General features: G+C 43.0%; 1 protein-coding gene across 1 annotated transcript in view; it reads left to right on the top strand.

Moving 5' to 3' along the window:
• The first annotated feature begins 11,209 nt into the window (after window positions 1–11,209).
• The window catches only part of ATP6V1B1 (ATPase H+ transporting V1 subunit B1), a 145,191-nt gene continuing 137,619 nt past the window's right edge, over window positions 11,210–18,781 (top strand). The window contains exon 1 of the mRNA XM_073611041.1: window positions 11,210–11,395. Within this exon, the coding sequence (XP_073467142.1) occupies window positions 11,293–11,395 (103 nt within the window). The 5' untranslated portion in view covers window positions 11,210–11,292. The remainder of the gene's footprint in view (window positions 11,396–18,781) is intronic.

Raw genomic sequence — 18,781 nt, 5'->3', positions numbered from 1 at the left:
CTGGGGGCAATGTTGTGGATGGCCTTGTATGCTGTGGTTAGCATTTTGAATTTTATATGATGGGGTAGGGGAAGCCAGTGAAGGGATTGGCAGAGAGGGGCAGCAGTCACGAATCGGTTAGTGAGGTGTATTAGTCTAGCAGCAGCATTCATAATAGACTGAAGGGGGGGATAGCCTGCATAAGGGTAGGCCATTAAGAAGAGAGTTGCAGTAGTCGAGGCGAGAAATAATCAAGGAGTGAATAAGTTGCTTTGTGGTGTCATTAGTCAGGAAGGGGCGAATTCTGGAGATGTTGCGGAGCTTAAGGCGGCAGGATTTAGCCAGTGATTGGATGTGGGGGCTGAAGGAGAGGTCAGAGTCAAGGATTACACCCAGGACCCTGACATGTGTGGAGGGACCTATGCTTGTGCCGTTGATCTTAATGGTAAAGTCATGGTTGTGTTGTTGATCTTAATGGTAAAGTCATGGCGGGGGTGGGGGGACGGGGAAGGAGGAAATATAACAAGCTCAGTTTTAGAAAGATTGAGTTTGAAAAAGTGGTGTGACATCCATACCGATATGTCATTCAGTAAGTTTGTGATCCGTGAGGAGATCTAGTTGGTGAGTTGAGGAGTGGAGAGATAGATCTGGGTGTCATCGGCGTAGAGGTGATATTGGAAGCCATGGGAAGTTATCAACTGGCCCAGGGAAGAGGTATAGAGAGAATAGGAGGGGCCCAAGGACGGAGCCTTGCTGTACCCCAACAGAAAGAGGAGCGGAGGAGATGGAGTTGTAAGTGACGCTAAAAGTGAGCTGAGATAGGTAGGAGGAGAACCAGGGTAAAGAAGAATCACAAGGGCCAAGGGAGTGTAGTTTGCTGAGGAGGAGCAGGTGGTCAACTGTGAAAGGCTCCTTGGGAAACTTGTGTCTTTAATACATTAGGTTAGTCAATAAAAGGTATAACCTAAAGTTGAAATAAAGGCAATTTTTTTTTTCATTTCGGATAATGTAAGGGAGGGTTATAAGCCCTCTCAGGTTTTTTTTCCATCTGTTTCCCATTGGAGAGATTTCCCTTCACTTCCTGTCCCATAGCCAAACCGGAAGTGAGAAGAAATCCCTTCAAAGTGATGGAATCCCTGGTTGTCACCATGACTACTGTCCCCATTGGAAGATTTTCTGTTCTATTCCTGTTCTGGTGACTACCCAAAACTTGTGATTTCCCTTTACTTCAGTGATAATGGTAAACAAGACAAATGGAGAGGATGAATCTCCCTAATGTGGAGACCGACATCAATAATAAACCTGACAGGGGTTCTAATCCACTCCACTCTATTCAAATTAAAAAAAAAAAAGTTTTCTCTTTAATACTTTAAAGCGGAGCTCCACCCAAAAGGAGAAGCTATGCTTGTTCACACCCTCCCCCCCTCCACTTGGCTATTTTGGGGAAAGAGGGCGGGTACCTGGTTTTGACAGGTGCTCGCTTCCACGTCTGGGTAAGATCGCTGCGGGGATCTCCAAGCATTTACCCCTCCTCCTACCCCCTGCTGCCTTCTGGGACACACACACAGGTCCCAGAAGATGGCGGGACTATTCAGAAAGTGCAGTGTGACTCGCACCTGTGCAGTAGGAAACCAGATGTTAAGTCTGAAGGCTTCACTGCTGGTTTCCCTTACTTACAATTCCGGCACCGCCACCCGAGGTCGATTGACGAATCGGCTTGGGGTGCCTACATCGTGGGATCCCTGGACAGGTAAGTGTCCTTATATTAAAAGTCAGCAGCTAAATTATTTGTAGCTGTGGACTGTAAAATAAAAATTTCTAGAATGAAACTCCACTTTAACCACCACTTCAATATCATAGGATGTCCATTGGTGTTCCTAGGTTGATCATCCCGGTATCAAGATTTGCACCTGTTCAGCAGAAGTGATTCAAATGGCCTTAACAGTCACTCAGTCACTTCTGCAGGTGGCAGAAGGGGGTGGTGGAATCCCTTTCCCGGGCTCTGCCGTTGGATCGTGGAGCCCAGGAACGCGGTGATGGCGCCACTGTCTTGCGTAAGAGGAACTGATGTTGTTCCTCCCTCTCTGTGACCCTGGAAACCGGAAGGGACGAGGATATCGTTGTGACAGACCTAGCCGGGACAGGGGCTTTTGGAGAGAACTGGGAAACCTTTCCTGGAAGGAGGAGAGAATTTTTCCCTGGTGTCGCTGCTCACGGGCTAGCACTTCCTTCCAGAGTTCCCAGCGGACAGAATCATACCATACCAGCAGGACCTGCTCTGATACTGGTCCCCTGTGCTGTATCTGTGTCTCTCGCAACCTCCTTCCGAATTCCTCTTCCATGGCGGCTGGTATCTGTACCTCTCCACTCCTGCTATCCGGAGCTTGGATCCAGGTGGAGGTTTGGATGTCCCAGACTGCAGGAAGCATTCCACTGCTGCCACCAAATGTGACCGACTCCGGACATCCTATTGGGTATTTCCGCCAGAATTTCCGCCGCACTGTTTACCTGAATGTTACCAGCCAGGATAACAGCCAATCAGACAGAACTGTAGTGGGGGCACAACTGTGATGAGGCCTAACCATTTCAAAGGTACCTTTTTCTTTTTTGCCTTTTTATGCCATTTTACTGTTCCCCCAGAATCTTCTTGGATGTTCTAGCACATGCCTTTTAATGCAACATGTTGTAATATGATTGTGCAACATTTCTTTTAATTGGAATGTATCTCATTTCAGATAGTGAGACTTGCTCTTTCCTTTCTTTTGTTACGTCTCTGAACCTTGATCGTGTCCTGATGAAGCCTCACGGCGAAACGCATAGACACACAAGGGCTTATTGTACTTACTGTATTGCTTTCCATGTTTTTTATCTCTTTGAACACTATGTTTATGCTATGTACTTTTTTCAATAAATGTTATGAACATTTCTCTTTGATACTTCTCCATTGTTTTCATGCCTATAAAGTCAGACTTTGGTTACTTTAATTAGTACCCCTCCCTGTGTCCCTATATTCCGGATGTGGCATTGGTAGTGCTCTTTTCTCCCATTTTGTGCCTGTTTGACTGCATTGGAGGCCAGAGGAGAGAAAACAAAAAAAATGGCTGAAAATTTTGAAACAAAAAAAAAAACAAAACAGTTTTTATAGTTTCTTATAAAATTTTGCAAACGGGTACTTTTTCTCCTTTATAGATGTGCGCTGATGAGGCTGCACTGATGGGCACTGATAGGTGGCACTGATGAGGCAGCACTGGTGGGCACTGATCAGGAGGCACTGATGAGGCTGCACTGAAAGGTGGCACTGATGGGCACTGATAGGCACTGGTAGGTGGCTTTGGTAGGCAGCACGGAAAGGTGGCACTGATAGGTGGCACTGAGAATGAGGCACTGATAAACACTGATTGGCAGCCCTGATGGGCACTGATAGGTGGCACTGGTGGACACTGATAGGTGGCACTGGTGGGCACTGGTTAGCAGTCAGCTTGAGGGAAAAAAATGCCGATTACCGGCTTCTGTTTACATCACGTGATCAGCTGTCATTGGCTGACAGCTGATCACATGGTAAAGGGCCGGGATCAGCCCTTTAGTCCGATCTGTGATCAGTGGAGTCCCAAGGACTCTGTGATCACAGAGCATGCTGCCCGCGCACCACGAGCACGTGAGGACATACATAAACGCCCTTCCGGAATTTTAAGCCCACTCTGTAGCCATCTTTCGGCTAAAGCGCGGCCATGAATCGGTTAAAAATATGCTTATACTCCTGGTGACTCGCGCACGCCATTTTCGGCATTGCATTCCTACGGGCTAAAAGCACTACGATTGTTAAAAGAAAAAATAAACACCCTATCGATCAATAGTTAATATTTTTGTTTGCAAGCAAAAGGGAGACATTTTTGACATTTTTTTTGACAGACTAAGCAAAAAAAAAAAAAGACAGTTGTGTGGGTTCGCCCTCTGTAGCCAAAGAGCATTTGTTGAATATTGAAGTCACCTTTTAACTGAATTGCTTCAAACATTTCCAGTTTTAGCCCAAGGACAATGATGAAGATAGGCAGGTATCACCCTTCCCCCGCTCATCAGAACAGGTTCCGTCACTCTACAAGAATTGCTGCAACAATAAATCAGTTCCGTCAGACGCGCCTCCCACTGTTATCACTACAAATATTGTCATCTGTTCCATGAAAACAGCCCTTCTCTGACTTTCACTTTCACAAATGTTAAAGTACATGGAAACCCAATTACTAAAATCTCATAGCATCTTTAGAGGTTGATTTACTAAAACTGAAAAGTGAAAAGTCTGGTGCAGCTCTGCATAGAAACCAATCAGCTACCAGGTTTTATTGTCCAAGCTTAATTGAACAAGCTGATGTTAGAAGCCGATTGGCTACCATGTACAGCTGCACCAGATTTTACACTCTCCAGTTTTAGTAAACCATCCCCTTAACCACTTCAGCCCCTGAAGATTTGGCTGCTGAATGACCAGAGCATTTTTTGCAATTCAACACTGCGCCGCTTTAACTGACAATTGCGCAGTCATGCGATGTTGTACCCAAACAAAATTGATGTCCTTTTTTTCCCACAAATAGAGCTTTCTTTTGGTGGTATTTGATGACCGCTGCGGTTTTTATTTTTTGCGCTATAAACAAAAGAAGAGTGACAAGTTTGAAAAAAACACAATATTTTTTACTTTTTGCTATAATAAATATCCAATTTTTTTTTTTTTAAGACAAATTTTTTTCTTAGTTTAGGCCATTATGTATTCTTCTACATATTTTTGGTAAAAAAATCGCAATAAGCGTATATTGATTGATTTGCGCAAAAGTTATAGCGTGTACAAAATAGGGGATAGATTTATAGCATTTTTATTATTACTATTTTTTTTTTACTAGTAATGGTGGCGATCTGCGATTTTTATTGTGACTGCGACATTATGGCGGACACATCGGACAATTTTGACACATTTTTGGGACCATTGGTATTTATACAGCGATCAGTGCTATAAAAATGCATTGATTACTGTAAAAATGTCACTGGCAGGGAAGGGGTTAACACTAGGGGGCGATCAAGGGGTTAACTTTGTTCCCTCTCTGTGTTCTAACTGAAGGGGGGAGGGGACTAGCTAGAGGAAGCGATAGATCGGTGTTCATACATTGTATGAACAGACGATCAGTCTCTTCTCCCCTCAGAGAACTGGGATCTGTGTGTTTACACACAGAGATTCCGGTTCTCGCCATGTCACGAGCGATCGCGGGAGCCCGGCGGTCATCGCGACCGCCAGGCACTCGCATCGGCTCTGGGGGCGAGCAGTGGGCACACGCCCCTAGTGGCCAAAAAAGCGACGTAACATAACGGTGATTCACGCAGCCGAGCCATGTTGCTGCAGTACAACTGCGTCGGCTGGTCGGCAAGCGGTTAAAGAGGAAGTAAACTCCAAGGCCTGCAAATGAAAAGCATAATGAGCTAGTATGCATCGCATACTAGCCCATTATATGACACTTACCTGCACACGAAGCTAGCGCTGTCCCCTGAACAGGCCGCGTCCATCTTCGCCCTGCTTCCTTCTGGGGCCACGGACTCCGGCTCTGTGACTGGCCAGAGTCGCGTGAGGTCACGCGCTGGGGTAAGAAACGGGGCAATGATCCGTTTCTTCACAGCGCATGCGCTGATGATGACATTGGCGCACTGCAAGTGAAACATCTCCTAAACGGCGCACGTTTAGAAGATATTTCCACTACCTATAGGTAAGCCTTATTCTAGGCTTTCCTATAGATAAAAGACAGACAAAAGGGTTTACAACCACTTTAAATGGTCTCTCAGTCTGGTTCAGTAGGTTACACAATCATGGGGAAGACTGCTGACTTGGCAGTTGTCCAAAAGACAGTCATTGACAACCTCCACAAGGAGGGCAAGTCACAAAAGGTCATTGCTAAAGAATTTGGCTGTTCACAGAGTGCTGTATCCAAGCATATTAATGGAAAGTTGAGTGGAAAGAAAAAGTGTGGTAGAAAAAGATGCACAAGTAACAGGGATAACCGCAGCCCTGAGAGGATTGTGAAGCAAAGGCCATTCAATTTGGGGGAGATTTACAAGGAGTGGACTATGGATAGTCAGTGCTTCAAGAGCCACCACACACAGACGTATCCAGGACATGGGCTACAACTGTTGCATTCCTTATGTCAAGACCCTAATGAACCAGAGACAACATCAGAAGCATCTATGCTATGATTAAGCACTGACTACAGTGTGAAACGCATCAGCTTTCCTGCTTGGTGATGCTGTGGCATGTATTTTTATGATCATACTTAAATAAAGATCGAAGATTACTTTTGAGTGCGGCTGTCCAGGATTTTTCGTTTACCTCTCAATTACCAGCATTGCCGGCACCTGTTACTTCCAGCATGGAGAAAATGTTTGTTCCTCACAGACCTCTTCAGAGCGGTGATATTCCCCCCCCCTCTTATTCTAGGCTTACCTATAGGTAAAAGTCACCAAAAAGAGTTTCCAACCACTTTAACTTGTCATATCATTTTTTTTTTTTTAATCTTCAGCTTTTTAAAAAAAGATTCCCTGGTGATCCTGTCATGAAGGTCCTTGTTTGGGTATTTCCTATGATAGAGTGACAATGCTCTGTACCTGTCTCCAAATTGTGCTCCTGTGTTGTCACCCTGTCTCATGGTCTACAAGAGTCTGTTTCAAAATGATCGACCTGGTTTGATCCATTGTTGTCACCTTCGGGAAACCCACCCTGAGAAATCCTAGACTAAACTAGACTGGACTAGAAGCATAGAGAAAGGAAGTGGCTGCAAAGAGACTGTGGGGTTGATTTACTAAAACTGGAGAGTGCAAAATCTGATGCAGCTGTGCATGGTAGCCAATCATACACTTCAGCTTGTTCAATTAAGCTTTGACAAAAAGAAAAAAAAAATCTGGAAGCTGATTGACTACCATGCACAGCTGCATCAGATTTTGCACTCTCCAGTTTTAGTAAATCAACCCCTGTGTGTCTGTTTTTATTTACTTTCCCCCTTTTTTTGTAAATGAGTAGGAGTAATATGTATTCCTTACTCATTTGCATGGGGAGGGGGTCAGTTCCTGGGTGTTTCTTATTGTTAAAGATGGATAGCAGATTCTGGTAAGCCCTGCAGACCCCCACAACCACTGGGCCAGAGTTGTGAGGAAGAGGCCCTTGTCCTCATTAACATCGGGGCTAGGTGCATTGACAGGGAAGCCTTCCTGGCAAGGTACCCCCCATGTTAAGGGCATGTGGCTTGGTATGGTTCAGGAGGGAGGGGGCCACATGCTTGTCCCCACCATTTCCTGCCCAGGAAGGTTGCATGTTCAGAAAAGGGCCTGGTATGGATTTTTAAAGGGGGGGGGGGGTTACTTTTTTTTTCTTGATATTTTTTTCTCCATTGAGAGTCATACCAAACCTGAAGGATCTATACGTTTTACATATATTCTATATCCTGCAAAAGGATAGAACTTGCAAAAGGATATTTATTCAAACTTATGTTTGGACTGAACTGGGAGCTCATCCCTGCTGATTGACCTCCCATTTGATGGTGCCCACCTACTTCTGAAGCCAACACCACCTGGCACAGCTAGCCACATAACACCAATGATCTTTTTAGCTGTCTTAAAGAGTGGTATCCTGACCACAATGGGGGGGGGAGGGGCATTTTTCCCTTTGGCTATCGATGTGAATTGAATTTTCCCCCTGAATCCCAATAAATTGGTTTCTACAGGGGTTCCCTGAGGCCTGAAAATAATTTTTTGGGGTCCCCTGGGACAAAAAATGTTAAGACATACTTGTCTATGGTCTATGGGTTGGTGGCAACCCATAGGAAGCTTCTATAACTATAAAAGAAACAGGAGTGTGGCTACCCAGGGAGGGCATCTCCAGATGAGTCAGCTATACAAAAGAGTGTCCAGGAGAGCTTGGAAGAAGCTCTGACCACATGGACATTGGACAGAGACCTCATTACTCTCTCACCTAGAGTCATTGTATCCTATCTGGCTCTTCTTAACGGCCCACTATCAACGTAGCTGCTACTAGAAGGCCTTGGAAAGTTTGCTGTTTTGGGGTATTCTGTGCCCCTAACCTTCTCCAAGTTATTGGTTGAATAAACTGCAGAAAAGGACTAAAGTAACTGGTGTCCAACTTTCTGTTTTGACCCCACAGTAAACTAATGACCAACCATGAGATGTTAAAGAAGAATTACAGGTATGGACATTTGGCCACATGGACATTGGATGGAGACCTCATTACTCTCTCACCAAGAGTCATTGTATCCTATCTGGCTCTTCTTAAAGGCCCAATATTAATTTAGTTGCTACTAGAAGGCCTTGGAAAGTTTGCTGTTTTGGGGTATTCTGTGCCCCTAACCTTTTTCAAGTTATTGGTTGAATAAACTGCAGAAAGGGACTAAAGTAACTGGTGTCCAACTTTCTGTTTTGACCCTACAGTAAACTAATGACCCACCATGAGATGTTAAAGAAGAATTACAGGTATGGACATTATCTACATAGTTACGATGGCCCAACTTGGACCAATGTAACTATGTATATACTATACTTGGCGATGCCCCTGGAAGCTGGAAATCACTAAGGTAGGTACTGCTACTCCAGTGATCTCCACTTGCTTCCAAATCCTGTGCCGAGCACCTGCCCCGCTGTATTCTGAACACAGGAGGTCAGTTGCTTGGCAAGAGTTCCATTCAGAGAATGCCTTGCATTTTGGGTTTAGCTTTACTTTAACTGCTTATGGACTACCCCACACAGATATACTGCGGCAGGGCGGCCCTGCACAAAATCATGCACAGGTACGTGATTTTGTGCACAGGACCTGGGGGCGCACGCGCGCGCCATCAGCGACCCGCTTCCGCTGTGATTGGACACAGTGGGAGCCAATCAGCGTGGTCAGATGCATGTGATGTCTGCCGGGACCCGCTGATCATTCTCTGGAGAGGCAGAACGGCGGTCTGCCTATGTAAACAAGGCAGACTGCCATTCTGTGAGAGAGGAAGATGGAGATTTTGTGTTTCTGCAAAGCAGTCAGAGCACCTCCCCCCACACAGTTAGGAAGCATCCCCTAGGGACACATTTAACTCTTTGATCGCTCCTGATGCTAGCCCCTTCCCTGCCAGTGTCATTAGTACAGTGACAGTGCAAATTTTTAACACTGATCACTGTATTAGTGTCACTGGTCCCCAAAAAAGTGTCAGTTAGGTGTCCGATTTGTTCCGCCGCAATGTCACAGTCCTGCTAAAAATCGCTGATCACCGCCGTTACTAGTAATAAGTAAATAAATGAATACAAATTCCATAAATCTATCCCATAGTTTGTAGACGCTATAACTTTAGCGCAAACCAATCAATAGACACTTTTTGTTTTTTTGTTTTTTCATCAAAAATATGTAGCAGAATACATATTGGCCTAAACTGATGAAAAAATTTGATTTTTTACATTTTTTTTATTGGATGTGTTTTATAGCAGAAAGTAAAAGATAATGTTTTTTTTTTTTTCAAAATTGTCTGTCTTTTTTTGTTTATACCACCAAAAAAAAAGCTCTACTTGTGGGAAAAAAAGGACATAAATTTACAATAACCAGCTTTTATTTATTCATGTAAACCTCTATTCCAAAAGGAAAAAAAAACTGCTTGCTGTAACTGATTATAAAGTGTGACTGGAGTTTGGCTTCAATTTGTTAGTGTATTTAAATCTGCTAGTACATCTAACACTCACCTCCTCCCCAATGGTGCCCCCTGTGCTCCTTCATCCAGAGTGGAGGCAATCTAATACAGGAGGTGTGTTACTGTGGCCATATCACCAGGTGAAAACAGAGGAGAAAAAAGCCAAAGAAAAGAAAACTGATGCAGCCACCACATCTAATGATTGGTAAGCTGCAATATATTACAGTTTTAGTTTTGGGTTTAATGCTAATGCCGCTTTAAAGTGGTAGTAAAGTCTTTTTTTAAAAGTTGTGCCTACAGGTAAGCGATGCATACTAGCATATTATGCCATTGTCTTACAGGGTTTTTTTTTTTTTTTTTTTTTTAATGCTGCAGTTTACTACCACTTCCCTGCCAGTGTCATTAGTACAGTGACAGTGCATATTTTTAGCACTGATCACTGTATTAGTGTCACTGGTCCCCAAAAAAAGTGTCAAAAGTGTCAGCTAGGTGTCCGATTTGTCCGCCTCAATGTTGCAGTCCCACTAGAAATCGCTGATCGCCGCCATTACTGGTAAAAAAAATAAATAAATAAAAATTCCATTAAAATATCACATAGTTTGTACACGCGGTAACTTGTGCGCAAATCAATCAATATACGCTTATTGGGATTTTTTTTTACCAAAAAACATGTAGCAGAAGACATAGTGGCCTAAATTGATGAAGAAATGTGATTTTTTACATTTTTTTGTTGGGTATTTTTTATAGCAGAAAGTAAAAAATGTTGTGTTTTTTTTTTCAAAATTGTCGGTCTTTTTTTTTGTTTATAGCGCAAAAGATAAAAAATGCAGAGGTGAACAAATACCCAGGCCTGGGAAAAAGGGGGGGGCAGGAGGGGCGGCTGCCCTGGGAGCAATGGTTTATTGCAGGGATGGGGGGCACCTTGACCCAAACCCTAAGGAAAGGGGGAGGGGGGTACAGTTTGGCATCTTCGCCCTGGGCACTGGATGACCTTGTCCCAGCACTGCAAATACCATCAAAAGAAAGCTCTATTAGTAGGAAAAAAAGGACATCAGTTTTATTTGGGTACAGCGTTGCACGACCGCGCAATTGTCAGTTAAAGTAACGCAGTGCCGTATCGCAAAAAATGGCCTGGTCATTAAGGGGGTAAAAAGTGGTTAAGGCTGATATCAGATGACAATTCTGAAACATTAAGGCTGGTTTCACACTATGTTCGGCTCCCAGCAGGGGTCCAGTGCGTCCTCGTTCACCGTTTCACGTCCGCTTTCAGCCTGAATTGAAAATGGCCTCAGCAATAGAAAGAACAATTCCATAGGGTCAGACAGATGGTCTTGGAATTACCTGTCTGGCATCAGCCTAAAAGTCTGCAAGTGTTCTACAATGAAAACACCCAGGGAAGAGGCAGCACTCGTAGAGTTAACCGTTGGTGTTTTCATGCAGGTTAGTGAGCTGTGACAGTTTACAGTACACACAGGAATGCTTTGTGCAGGTGAGCCGGGAATGGGCCGGTGTAGGTGAGTTTCACCTGGATGGGCAGAGAGAGGAGATATATACACAACACCACGTCCCCCTATAAAACACGCAGAGGACGTGCTCTGCAGACACTGTGCCTGTGGATCCCAGAATGGCTACCAAAGTAGAGATCAGGGTCAACCATGCCGACTTGGCGGGGGCCAAGGAACATGCCATGGCAGTGTCCCGGGATTACATTTCCAACCCCAGGCTGCGTGAGTAGATTCTTACATATAAATTCAAACTTTTTATCTTTTTCATACAACTATGAGTCCTTTGTTTAACCAAAAACATTGCTCTCGCCCTCGTTCACATTGGAGCGACTTTTAATGCAATTTGACAGGTGATGTTCTCTAACATTGGTGGTCATTGTAGAAGCGTTCCATGCATGGGAGGTTTGTACAAACCCCCCAATGCATTGGTGCTCAATGTAGGTGGGAGATCAAACCTACTTTCAAGGAATCCCTAGCAATCTCAGGAGGAACCCTAGAGGTCTATGGATCCCTGGTTGAGAATAACTGATGTAGAACTTCCAACTGTCTGGAATAAGAAAGATGGACCTTTTAGCATAAAATATTAGGGCAATGGGCAAACTCTTGCTACACCCCCAATTGCATGGTCCATAACAAATTAAATTTCAAGAATGAGCACTTTGTGTATTTTAAAAATTTTGTATAGATTTTGGAATGGCTAGAACCTCTATTAGGTTCCTGTTGCTGTCCGTGTCCCCATTAAGCTGAATCAGGATCTCTATTTGTACTGGTGACCATCGTCATCAAGACAGAAAGTGATGGAAAGTTCAAAATTTTAGAAGAGTTCCACGCATTGGAGGTTTGTAGAAAGTTGCCCCCCGTGCATTGGTGGTCAATGTAGGTGGGAGATCAAAACTACTTTCAAGGAATCCCTAGCAACCTCAGGAGGAACCCTGAAGGTCTATAGAACCCTGGTTGAGAATAACTGGTGTAGACCTCCCAACTGTCTGGAGTAAGAAAGATGGACCTTTTAGCACAAAATATTAGGGCAATGGGTAAACTCTTGCTACACCCCCAATTGCATGGTCCATAACAAATTAAATTTCAAGAATGAGCACTTTGTGTATTTTTTTTATTTTGTATAGATTTTGGAAGGACTAGAACCTCTATTAGGTTCCTGTTGCTGTCTGTGTCCCCACTAAGCTGAATCAGGATGTCAATTTGTACTGGTGACCATCGTCATCAAGACAGAAAGTGATGGAAAGTTCAACATTTCAGAAGCGTTCCACGCATTGGAGGCTTGTTACATAGTTACATAGTTACATAGTAGGTGAGGTTGAAAAAAGACACAAGTCCATCAAGTCCAACCTATGTGTGTGCTTATGTGTCAGTATTTCATTACATATCCCTGTATGTTGCGGTCATTCAGGTGATTATCTAATAGTTTCTTGAAGCTATCAATGCTCCCCGCTGAGACCACCGCCTGTGGAAGGGAATTCCACATCCTTGCCGCTCTTACAGTAAAGAACCCTCTACGTAGTTTAAGGTTAAACCTCTTTTCTTCTAATTGTAATGAGTGGCCACGAGTCTTATTAAACTCTCTTCTGCGAAAAAGTTTTATCCCTATTGTGGGGTCACCAGTATAGTATTTGTAAATTGAAATCATATCCCCTCTCAAGCGTCTCTTCTCCAGAGGGAATAAGTTCAGTGCTTGCAACCTTTCCTCATAACTAAGATCCTCCAGACCCTTTATTAGCTTTGTTGCCCTTCTTTGTATTTGCTCCATTTCCAGTACATCCCTCCTGAGGACTGGTGCCCAGAACTGGACAGCATACTCCAGGTGCGGCTGGACCAGAGTCTTGTAGAGCGGGAGAATTATCGTTTTATCTCTGGAGTTGATCCCCCTTTTAATGCATGCCAATATTCTGTTTGCTTTATTAGCAGCAGCTTGGCATTGCATGCCATTGCTGAGCCTATCATCTACTATGACCCCCAGGTCCTTTTCCATCCTAGATTCCCCCAGAGGTTCTCCCCCCAGTGTATAGATTGCATTCATATTTTTGCCACCCAAATGCATTATTTTACATTTTTCTACATTGAACCTCATTTGCCATGTAGTCGCCCACCCCGTTAATTTGTTCAGGTCTTTTTGCAAGATTTCCACATCTTGCGGAGAAGTTATTGCCCTGCTTAGCTTAGTATCGTCTGCAAATACAGAGATTGAACTGTTTACCCCATCCTCCAGGTTGTTTATGAACAAATTAAATAGGATTGGTCCCAGCACAGAACCCTGGGGAACCCCACTACCCACCCCTGACCATTCTGAGTACTCCCCATTTATCACCACCCTCTGAACACGCCCTTGTAGCCAGTTTTCAATCCATGTACTCACCCTATGGTCCATGCCAACGGACCTTATTTTGTACAGTAAACGTTTATGGGGAACTGTGTCAAATGCTTTTGCAAAATCCAGATACACCATGTCTACGGGCCTTCCTTTATCTAGATGGCAACTCACCTCCTCATAGAAGGTTAATAGATTGGTTTGGCAAGAACGATTCTTCATGAATCCATGCTGATTACTGCTAATGATATCATTCTTATTACTACTAAAATCTTGTATATAGTCCCTTATCATCCCCTCCAAGAGTTTACATACTATTGATGTTAGGCTAACTGGTTTGTAATTCCCAGGGATGTTTTTTGGGCCCTTTTTAAATATTGGTGCTACATTGGCTTTTCTCCAATCAGCTGGTACCATTCCAGTCAATAGACTGTCTGTAAAAATTAGGAACAACGGTCTGGCAATCACCAGACTGAGTTCCCTAAGTACCCTCGGATGCAAGCCATCTGGTCCCGGTGATTTATTAATGTTAAGTTTCTCAAGTCTAATTTTAATTCCGTCCTCTGTTAACCATGGAGGTGCTTCCTGTGTTGTGTCATGAGAATAAACACTGCAGTTTTGGTTACTGAAGCCCCCCGATTCACTCGTGAATACTGAGGAGAAGAATAAATTCAATACCTTTGCCATCTCCCCATCCTTTGTAACCAGATGTCCTTCCTCATTCTTTATGGGGCCAATATGGTCTGTCCTCCCTTTTTTACTGTTTACATACTTAAAGAATTTCTTGGGATTTTTTTTGCTCTCCTCCTAATTGCACCCTTACATTTCTTATTGCATTCTTTATAAAGTCTGAATGCTGAGGATGATCCCTCAACCTTGTATTTTTTGAAGGCCTTCTCCTTTGATTTTATATGCATTTTTACATTGGAGTTAAGCCATCCAGAATTTTTGTTCGTTCTTTTAAATTTATTACCCAATGGGATACATTGGCTAATGCCCTTATTTAATATGCTCTTAAAGCAAACCCATCTCTCCTCCGTATTCTTTGTTCCTAATCTAATATTTTATCCCAATTTATGCCTTTTAGCAAGGTTTGTAGTTTAGGGAAGTAGGCTCTTTTGAAATTCAGTGTCTTTGTGTTCCCTTCATGTTTCCTATTTGTGTGATTTATACTGAAACTAATTGACCTGTGATCGCTGTTACCTAAATTGCCCCGTATTTCCACATCTGTGATCAGGTCTGTATTGTTGGTAATCAGTAGATCCAGTAATGTTTTATTTCTAGTTGGTGCGTCTACCATCTGACCCATAAAATTGTCCTGCAAGACATTAAGGAACTGGCGAGCCTTAAATGAATGCGCGGTTCCCTCCGCCCAGTCTATGTCTGGATAATTAAAATCCCTCATTATGATAACACTTCCCATCCTTGCTGCTAATCCAATTTGTGATAGGAGATCCGTCTCCACTTCCTCCCTCAGGTTAGGGGGCCTATAGCATACTCCCAGTATTATTTTCCCCTTAGCTTCATCCCTTTGGAGCTCTACCCATAAGGATTCCACCTCCTCACTAGCTCCCTCAGTGATGTCATCTCTCACATTCACTTGTACATTATTCTTGATATATAGGCATACCCCTCAAATACTGAGGAGAAGAATAAATTCAATACCTTTGCCATCTCCCCATCCTTTGTAACCAGATGTCCTTCCTCATTCTTTATGGGGCCAATATGGTCTGTCCTCCCTTTTTTACTGTTTACATACTTAAAGAATTGTAGAAAGTTGCCCCCCGTGCATTGGTGGTCAATGTAGGTGGGAGATCAAAACTACTTTCAAGGAATCCCCAGCAACCTCAGGAGGAAACCCTGAAGGTCTATGGAACCCTGGTTGAGAATAACTGGTGTAGACCTCCCAACTGTCTGGAGTAAGAAAGATGGACCTTTTAGCACAAAACATTAGGGCAATGGGTAAACTCATGTTACCCCCAATGTCATGGTCCATAACAAATTAAATTTCAAGAATAAGCACATTGTGTATTTTCTTACATTTTATATAGCATATGGAAGGACTAGAACCCCTGTCAGGTTTCTCTTGCTGTCTGTGTCCCCGCTAAGCTGAATCAGCATCTCTATTTGTACTGGTGATCATCGTCATCAAGACAGAAAGTGATAGAAAGTTCAAAATTTAAGAGGTTTTTTTTTTTAAAGCGGATCTTTACTGCATCTGAGCACCACAAACCAAAAACACTATTTGATTAATTTTTAATATTCAAAGCAAACTCCCACATCCATCCATATCTCCATGCTTTATTTTATTTAGAAATCACTTAAAAAAAACGCCTCCTTAGCATTTCTGCCCATGGCCATTATGAGTAAAAGCAAATGATTCATGTAGCATTTACTTCTTGGAATCCATCTGCCTTTAGCTCAGGCATGCATGCAGGAGAGTGTGCTTCCTCCCCTCCTGGAGACTCCTGGGTTACTTAAAGTGGAAGTCCATGCAAAAAGTAAAATCCCTGCATCTATAGCCACCAACATTCTAACACTAACCTCTCTAGCCCTATAAAGAAAAACTCAGTATACATACCTTTTATACAGGCAATCCGACCCAATCTCCAGTGGCAGAAGCTCTGCTGAGTACACGTCCGACAACGGCTGTGAAATGAATGGGAAGTGACGTCACCCATAGAGTTACTATGGCACTTCCGTTATCGGACGTCTCCTTTGCACCCGCCCACACAGCTCAGCGTGGGATCAGAGTTTCCGCCGCTAGAGATCGAGTCGGATCGCCTGCAGAAAAGGTGTGTATACTGATTTTTTCTTTTCGGGGCTAGATAGGTTAGTGTTAGGATGCTGGTGGCTATAGATGCAGGGATTATAGACTCCTGGGATGTATGACATCATTTGCCTAGGCCTGAAAACCAGGAAGTGACTAAAGAAATGTAAAAAAAAACAAAAAACAAAAAAGTTTAAAACAAGTAAATACGATATACTTCCTTATCTATTTATTAATGCTAGAAGCATAAGGATTAAAAATAATCAATGTTGACTGGCAGAGTGAAGTTCCACTTTAATTTTCTTTTTTTTTTCCTTATACAAAGATTCCATGCACATTTTGTTATGTTACAGCCTTATTCCAAAATGGATTAAATTCATTATTTTCCTCAAAATTCTACAAACAATACCCCATAATGACAACCTGAAAGAAGTTTGTTTGAAATCTTTGCAAATTTATTAAAAATAAAAAACGTCAAAAATCCCATGTACAGAAGTATTCACAGCCTTTGCTCAATACTTTGTTGAAGCTCCTTTGGCACCAATTACAGCCTCAAGTCTTTTTTGAGTATGATGCTACAAGTTTGGCACACTTATTTCTGGGAAGTTTCTCCCATTCTTCAATGCAGGACCTCTCAAGCTCCATCAAGTTGGATGGGGAGCGTCGGTGCACAGCCATTTTCAGATCACTCCAGAGATGTTCAATCGGGTTCAAGTCTTGGCTCTGGCTGGGCCACTCAAGGACATTCACAGAGTTGTTCTGTGGCCCTGGCTGTGTGCTTAGGGTCATTGTCCTGTTGGAAGATGAACTCTCTCCCCAGTCTGAGGTCCAGAGTGCTCTGGAGCAGGTCTTCATCAAGGATGTCTCTGTACATTGCTGCATTCATCTTTCCCTCGATCCAGTTCCTGCCATTGAAAAACATCCCCACAGCATGATGCTGCCACCACCATGCTTCACTGTAGGGATGGTATTGGCCAGGTGATGAGCGGTGCCTGGTTTCCTCCAGACATGACGCTTGCCATTTAGGCCGAAGAGTTCAATCTTTGTTTCATCATACCAGAGAATTTTGTTTCTCATGGTCAGAGAGTTCTTCAGGTGCCTTTTGGCAAACTCTAGGCAGGCTGTCATATGCCTTATAATGAGGAGTGGCTTCCGTCTGGCCACTGTACCATACAGACCATCGGATTCTTAGTCACCTCCCTGACCTAAGGCCCTTCGTTTGGCGGGGCGGCCCGCTCTAGGAAGCATCCTGGTGGTTCCAAACTTCTTTCATTTACGGAAGATGGAGGCCACTGTGCTCACTGGGACCTTCAATACTCCAGAAAGTTTTCTGTACCCTTCCCCAGATCTATGCCTCCATACAATCCTATCTTGAAGGTCGACAAACCATTCCTTGTACTTCATGGCTTGGTTTGTGCTCTGACATGCACTGTTAACTGTGGGACCTTATATAGACAGGTGTGTGCCTTTCCAAATCATGTCCAACCAACTAAATTTACCACAGGTGGACTCCAATCAAGTTGTAGAAACATCTCAAGGATGATCAGTGGAAACAAGGAGGCACCTGAGCTCAATTTTGAGTGTCATGTCAAAGGCTGTGAATACTTATGTACGTGGGATTTTTTTTTTTTTTAAAATAAATTTGCAAAGAATTCAAGCAAACTTTTTTCACGTTGTTATTATGGGGTATTGTTTGTAGAATTTTGAGGAAAATAATGAATTTAATTAATTTTGGAATAACGCTGTAACATAACAAAATATGGAAAAAGTGAAGAGCTGTCAATACTGTCCAGATGCACCGTATGTAAGGATTTACAACCACTTTAAATTCGTCTAAAGGAGGTTGTATCATATATTCATTTTGGTATGTATGGAAAACTTTCGGTCTTGGAAAACTCTGGACCGGCAGTTTTTATACACAACAAGAAAGGGTACTTAAAAAAAAAATATATATATATATGTGTGTGTGATTTAGTTTTGCTAACACACACCCTACCAATTCAAGTGTGAATTTTAAGGAAAGGTCCTCATCAGAAGTGGTCATAAGGAATAATGAAGGAATTTTTATTGTAGTGGATTATTTATGAATATCGGGGATATTTCAGGGACAAATCCTCCCAATAATCCAGTATGACCTTTTATTATAGACAGAAGTGTTGGAGTCTGGTGTCACGGGGTGTGTCGGAGTTTTGGTAACAGAGAAGAGAGTGGAAAGCTTGTTGTGTAAACACCATTACGGATATAAAGAGTAAAGTACATTCATACAGGACACGGCACTCATTTATAAATGTCTGGCTGTAAAACATTTAACAAGATGACCTTGACGTAAGACGTGACCTCTATTGTGAGTTACTAGACAGAAGGAAAAGTTGAGGAACCCTCAAGCCATCTTCGTAGTTTAACCTGTTCAGCTCTCACCCCGATACACCCATCTATGGAGCAGAACAAGTTTAACATTTCTGCTATAGGCCTTTTTATCCAGCCATAACTTTGTTTTATGTAAGATAACAAAGCT

The sequence above is a fragment of the Aquarana catesbeiana genome, linkage group LG01, assembly GCF_042186555.1.
Source record: "Aquarana catesbeiana isolate 2022-GZ linkage group LG01, ASM4218655v1, whole genome shotgun sequence".
In the NCBI taxonomy this organism is placed as follows: domain Eukaryota; kingdom Metazoa; phylum Chordata; class Amphibia; order Anura; family Ranidae; genus Aquarana; species Aquarana catesbeiana.
Note: the sequence above shows the minus strand (reverse complement) of the source record. Positions and strands in the feature narration are given on the sequence as shown.